The sequence below is a fragment of the Scardinius erythrophthalmus genome (assembly GCF_964197995.2).
Source record: "Scardinius erythrophthalmus genome assembly, chromosome: 11".
NCBI lineage: Eukaryota > Metazoa > Chordata > Actinopteri > Cypriniformes > Leuciscidae > Scardinius > Scardinius erythrophthalmus.
Genome location: NC_138231.1, coordinates 10,321,856 through 10,328,944, shown reverse-complemented (window position 1 = coordinate 10,328,944; position 7,089 = coordinate 10,321,856). Strand labels below are relative to the sequence as shown.

Sequence of the window (7,089 nt, the reverse complement as noted above, 5' to 3'; positions counted from 1 at the left end):
GGTGTCAGCACGTGGTTTCCATACTGACCAACAAATTAGTTTTTATCTCCAACGATATTTTGCTTTGAGCATTATCTCATTGTTTGGCGGTATGCAGGGATGGTTCATTTGCATGGCAAATAGTCATGCAAAACAACAATCACCTCTCTCAAACATGATGCGCTCAGAGAGTGGTGAATCAGCATTCAGAGGCACTGCATCGAGCGGCGCCCTCAGGCACTTTTCAAAGGAAGAACAACATTTCTTAAGGCTCTTGTGACAATCTGCAATGTTTGAACTTGCATGGAATGCTTGACATTTTTGGTCAACAGATGTGTAGATTAAGATCACAGTCTGTATTAATAAGAAAATACATTGTAGCTCTTACAAAAGCTCTTATAGTGACTCCCTTGCTGTTTGCAGCCTTTACTGATTGTTAAATACAAAAAGCAGTGCAGACTGTGTGTTAACAGGGAACTTGAAAACATACCACAAACCGGTGTTGACAGATTAATAATCTCCTTGAACTGGAGCCACTTCCTGAGAAAAACTTTGACACTCAATTATTTTGGGCACTTGTGGATAGGGCTGGGTAGAAATATAGATTTTCCAATTAATCATGATCTTCATTTGAATAATTCTGATGTGGATTCTTAATATCCCGTTTGTTTAGTGGCGGCGTGATAAAGTATTTGTACCGCGCTTCCCATCCTACAGATGGCACTGTGTTCAGCTAAAATGAAATCAACTCAATCTTCAGTGACACAGCACTAAAACAAAAATCATATTTTTAATATCATAGTTAGCAATATTTGAAAATTCGCAATCTGTTTTGAATGTGATGCAATACAAAGACGTCAAAAAAAAAAAAAAAAAAAGTCTGGGGTTGCATGCAGAAATGTGTCCAGTGGGTGAATCACAAAAATATTCTTAAGAGTCAGGTCTTTCAACATAGTGCGACCAGTATAGAGTGATTTAGATGTCTGAATTCCCATGGGACCTGACTTGTGGGACTACAGGAAAACATATATAAAAATAAAATACAAGTTACTCAAATTTAGTTTATGTTTGAAGGTACAGAATGTTATTTGTCTACTGTGCAAAATGCTGACAAATGCAACAAGTTGAGGTCTGAGGCGTTATATGTGTGTGTGGGTATTGGGGGAAAAATAGCCTATGACACCGGAGAGGGACAGAATATTACTGGAATGGGACTAATGGGATGCAAAACGTAAGATTTGTGAGCAGGAGCAGAATTTTTTTTTTTTTTTTTTTTTTAGCGGGAACGTAGCCTCCTTCCCAAAACGAATGACTCAAGTCAAAAACTTTAACTGAAATGCATCCCCAAATACATCGGATTGAATTGAGAGCTTGTTAATTGTAATCAAGAATTGTAAAATCTGTATCGATACCCAGCCCTACTTGGGCACAAAAACATAGACTGAATTTAAGGAATGTCAATATGAAGAATTGAGTATAAAAGAGCAGAGAATAAGACCATCCACCAAATTGGATAAATGAATTTGTTCTACTATAGGCACTCAGTATAAATGACATATTTAACAGTACATTAACATTATCTTAACAGGGTAAAAAAAAAAAAGAATATTGTTAGAATCCTAAAAATATAAATATATCTCAATAAACATCTTGTTGTTAAACTGATTGTTAGGCTTTCCCATTATATATATAACATTTATTTTTTTGTTTCAAATAAGAAATGGTGCCTATAGGTGAGAATAAAAAAAAAAATCGTAACATTTTTTTGCAGCATCTAAAAACAAAATTTTAAGACGATCACGAGTAAAACAGCTGCAGGTGCTTTACACTTTTCCGTAACACAAGCATGTTGAAAAGAACGCACATAAAGGGAGTGTGGCTTTAAGATTCACCCGTTTGTTAAAGCGCTAGCTGCAAAGATCCTATTCACACATGTTCTGAACTAAAACACTGGCATTTACACTATATGTACAGCATCTACAAGTTTACAAACATACACACTCGTTTAAAGGCCACTGGTTTTCTGTTTTAAGTTTTACAGTTTTCTTTTTTGGTGAGACGGGGGCGATCGGTTAGGATAGCTTTAGGGGGAACCCAGCGAGGTCTTGAACTGTAGTGCGGGCGAGAAGATCGAATCCTCTTACTCTAGCGGGCTTTAGGAGCTAGCATATGGGAAATAATGTCTATGAGGTGGTCTAGGCCGTAGAGGTAGCCGTCTTCCCTGTTACCCTCCACCCAGGTGGCCCTGTGGCACAGCTCCTGCCCCTCCGGCAATGGTGTGGTCTTCCCAAAGTCTATCATCCACACTTTTGCCTGCTCCCGTTTGTCATGGACGAATAATAGAGAACTGCCGATCACCTGAGCACGAGAGAGGGGAAGAGTTACGCGTGCACAACACGGAAATGCGTTAAATGTCAGAAGGGTGTCGCATCTTTAAATGTTTCATCACAAATTCAATCGGGAAACTTGACACAACAGACACAAAGATCCTGTTTCCATCATATTTGTGCAGCAAACATGCGCTCACTTATTAAACAGATAGTTGTGCATAACTGTGCCCTGTTTTCCACCAGACAGTTTGTTTTTGTTATCTATTAATGTGAATAAGCACGGCTCTGTGTTTGCATAGCCTGTTCTACCTCCTTGTATTACAATAAAGTTCTGACACTGGCAATGCATGAAGTTTATCTAGTGTATTTGTCTTTAAAGTTGATTAAAAGAGGTTGTGTGATGCTTTGCATACAACCAAGCAGCTCTTCTGGCTTCAAGCATCCAGTGTAAACAGATAATTACTTCAGAGCTGGTCTTTGCATAGATGCTATTGTGTATTATACATTTTCACATGCTCTTATCACATGGGTGCGTAAAAGGTTGCATTTATTAATTCCACCATGGTCGTGAGTGTAACTAATGTGTCTTGAGATGATAAACAAAAGAGTGACTGTTTACCTCGTGCGTTTTGAAAAACGATGAAATTTCCAAAGTGTCCCTGATCTCTTTCAGACGGTTCAGATAGGAATGCTATGGGAAAAGAGATAAAGTGTAAGTAACAATAAAACCATAAAAAATACCCACAAATGTAGTGTCACAAATACTTTTTCAGAATATTATTGGATGCATGTGATAAAAAAAGCTATAATGTAATGAGAAAATAAGCTTTTTTCTTTAAATCAGGTATAGTTCATTTTGTAAAATAACTTGAATATGAATTGAAGACAATATCAAGATTCATTTGAACCTTTTTTGAAGAGTTATTTAAATGTGGCACCTCTACAATAATGTTCTATTATGTTAGCTTTAGTTAATTGCTATAGTGAAGTATTAAAAAAAAAAACTTTTCTTGCATTTATTAATATTGTTAATTTCTACACATCCTAATACACTTTTAATATTTAAAATTGCTAAAATGAACATTATTTAATATATGTAACAGACATTAATTATCAAAGTGCAATATTTTATTTATAAATTGACATGATCATAGATTGATAAATTGCAATAAAATGTTGTTCATTTAGTTTATGATACCTTATGCATTGACTAGTGTTAATTCATAAATTAACCTTATTCTGAAGCTCTGATTCTATATATATATATATATATGCGCAATAAATAGAAAAACAAAACATTTTTAAGGTTGAATTAAGTTACATCCCCGATTTCAAGTATATATTTGGATGCTAAACAGAGATTTAAACCATATGAGTCAAGACTTATTATCAGGAATTATTAGTGTCCGATAATCAGATCATACAGTACTACCACCACACTCTGCTCTAATTCATGCCAAAATAATTGCATTAATTCAGCATTTAAATCAGAGGATGTTAATTGTGGAAATAAAAGCAAGTTTATCTGGCAAATCTAAAGCACATTTATCAGATGAATCACAGAGCATGTAAGTGAATAGGGATGCACATCAAGCTTCAGGACACACTGTGGACAAACACTGGGTTAAATAAATAGGACAAGTTCTTTGGAACTGTTTGTCTAAGGCTTAACTTTAAGGAAACACCCCTGTTACAACATGGAAATCCTCCCATGTAATGTCATTTCTTTGTTCAAGTTGCAAACATCCTATTAATATTTAAAAACAGTAAGATTGCATTTACAGTACTTTAATGTCACAAGAATACACAGTCGTGTGTCAACAATTGCATTATGCAAAGCGCTGTGAATTTGCATGTGTGTATTTCTCTGTATAATAATCAATTTTGTGTGCATCTTAAAGAGTGGTTTTCCCTGACAGTCGGTGAGCTTTCGCTGGTTTCAATCTATAACTCTGAAGGGACTGCACCACACAAAGGAAACCCTTAGGTTCACAAACCACCCTGGGGGGTAAATGAGAGAGTTTGGCTCCACCTGTCACTCACTTCCCCTCCTTGTGCCTCAGGAGACTTTGAAATCGTCAGAAGGCCCTAGAGCACGTAAACACATGAGCGCAGACTTACCAGGATGTTCTCGTTTCCTTTGACGAAGTCTTGGAAGGCCTCAGTCACTTGTTCTCGCGTTTTGGTCTTTTTAAAGTCCCTGTTTACTGTTCCGTCCTCATTCTGTAGAAGGAAAAAAAAAAAAGGTATACTGTATGTATATATATATATATATATATATATATATATATATATAAAATATATATATATATAAAATATATATATATATATATATATATGTAAACACTGCCGTTCTAAAGTTTAGGATCGGTAAGATCTTTTATGTTTTTAAAAGAAGTCTCTTATGCTATGTATGATTAAAAATACAAACAAAAAAACAGTAATATAGTTCAATATTATGACAATTTAAAATATCTGTTTTCTATTTGAATATATTTTAAAACATAATGTATTATATATAAACTCTGCTGTTTCTACATCAGGGTGTGGACAAATTAATGTGCTTCTAAGTTAAGACAGTAATCACAACAACAGGAAGCTCAACAGTCTGCCTTAAGTGTGGGACATATACCCGTAGACACGATTAACTGTAAGAAATTTGTCAACCGCTAGAGATTTTGGACCATTGTCTCTGTCACGGTTATGCTCATGTGACGTAGCTGTTCTGCATGGTAACAAAAGATTATCGTTTAAATGCGTTTAAGCATTGCACTTTAAAAAAGTGATTTTAAACCATTGAAGCGCAATAAGCAGCGTAAGAGAACTGATTTCGCTATATGCGCACCCTCTCTGAGAGACTGTTTGGTCAGTCTGAGTGACGCGCACACATGAATCCGCTGCTCATTCAGTGTGTGAGGACTGAATTGAGTTAGCCTGGCTAACGTCAGACCTCTTCTCATTGAGACAGGTCTGGGAACCACATGTTCATTTTCTCGTATTTGAGGCGTGGTTTACGAATGCCCAGAGCCGTTTATTGGGCGCTACGAATGTCTATCAAATGCGCCTGTACGTAGCTCATAGCCAATCATTTGAACTATACCAGATGATGTATGTAGAGTGACAGAAATTCGACGAGGAAGAAGAAGACGATGGGTCAGAGATTTATGTGTACACGATAGCGTTCAGCGACTATTGCCGTTTGTGCTGCATCGAAAAGGTAACTTCGCGTCTGCTGCCATGTTGGATCCATAGATATAAACAAACTGCTTCGGTGTGTCGCATAGACGTTGTCATCGTCTTGCTGCTCCCTCCCCGTTCTGCGATTGGTTCCCTTTTTGAGGGGAAATTCTGGTCCATGGTGTCCAGGCTGCCTAGCAGCGTGAATAAAATCGTGCTGCGCGCAAGGCAGCATGGGGAAACCCAGGCTAGAACTGAGTGCTTTTGCCACATAATTAGGCTTGAACAGTTAAATACACATACTTACATCTTTGCAAGTTACTCGTGAACAGTCGTTTATGTTAAGTGAATGTAAACAGTTGAGAAAGAAAACGCATGTGTAACTGTATTGGATCTGTGCTTTCGGTCTTAAAGTGACAGCAGCCTAATGTCATCGATGTTAATCAAATAAGAATTTATGCAATTAGTATTTATTACAGTATTTCTAGAGCTTGAAGTTTCACGCTCAAAATGGCTTAAATCACCTTTCTTTCCCATTCTGACATTCAGTTTGGAGTTCAGGAGATTGTCTTGACCAGGACCACACCCCTCAGTTAGGTCTATTTGATTTGTGTCTTTGTTCTATTGAAGTTTGCTGTCCTATTGCTTGAAATTAGTTTCTTTGTTCTTATTTTATCACTGACGGTTGTCTTCTGTAAGCTTGAGAGTTTTTTTGTTTTTGTTTTTTACTTAGGCTATTATTACTATTTTTTTGGATAGTAATATGAAATTTCAATAGTATAAAAAAAATTAAATAATAAAATCCTAATTTAAAGCAATAAAAATAACTTTATCGAGATATATATATATATATATATATATAATTGAAATAACATTACTTAAATCATGATTCGTGATATAAGATTTTGGTCATATCGTCTACCTGTTATTCAGAAAATACTTGATATAGAGCAGCCCAGGGCATCCCCCATCCACAAAAATAGCAAAAGAGGGGGAGAACCTGCCCTTTGAGCTAACGGAAAGTGCCAAATGAGAACCTATACTTCCCTATTCATGCAGGACATCTGCAGAGCTCTCATTAACGAAGATTTATTTTGGAAAATCATGACAGAGACCGAACATAAGCTTTCTAATCTCCTCTTGCTTGTCTTAATGGAATCACGGCCGCCTGGTTTGGCTTAATTAGCTGAATGTTTTTAAACTTGTATTAAGTCTTTTTGACATTTTCCATGAGGGTGTATTTACATTATTAGCGCGGTGTATCTGGGCCGGAATTACAGAACTGAAATCATGTTGTGAGAGCAGTAGCCTGTCACTGACTGATGTTGAGCTCAAAGAGAACGTGCCACAAACAGGCTGTGTGTGTGACAGAAACATTCAGTCACAATCAACCTCTTGAAAAAGGCCAATCCTGCCCCCTCACCTGAGTGTGAGGTTCAGGATCTAATTAAAACGGTACCGTGATTTCTCAGATAAAACATCACTGTGCTTCCAAGATCCCTTTTGTCAACTCATGATTAAAGTTAAGCTCAATGAACAGCATTGTTGTGGCATAATGTTCATTCTCAATTATTTCGTCTCGTCCCTATTTTTCTTTAAAAAA

General features: G+C 36.6%; 1 protein-coding gene across 1 annotated transcript in view; it reads right to left on the bottom strand.

Annotated features, from left to right (window-relative positions):
• Positions 1–1,257: 1,257 nt before the first annotated feature.
• Positions 1,258–7,089, bottom strand: part of itpkb (inositol-trisphosphate 3-kinase B) — a 30,413-nt gene continuing 24,581 nt past the window's right edge. Inside the window, exons 6-8 of the mRNA XM_081378070.1 lie at positions 4,431–4,532; positions 2,929–3,000; positions 1,258–2,337 (exon numbers count right to left, since the gene is read on the bottom strand). Coding sequence (XP_081234196.1) covers positions 2,125–2,337; positions 2,929–3,000; positions 4,431–4,532 — 387 coding nt within the window. The 3' untranslated portion in view covers positions 1,258–2,124. The remainder of the gene's footprint in view (positions 2,338–2,928; positions 3,001–4,430; positions 4,533–7,089) is intronic.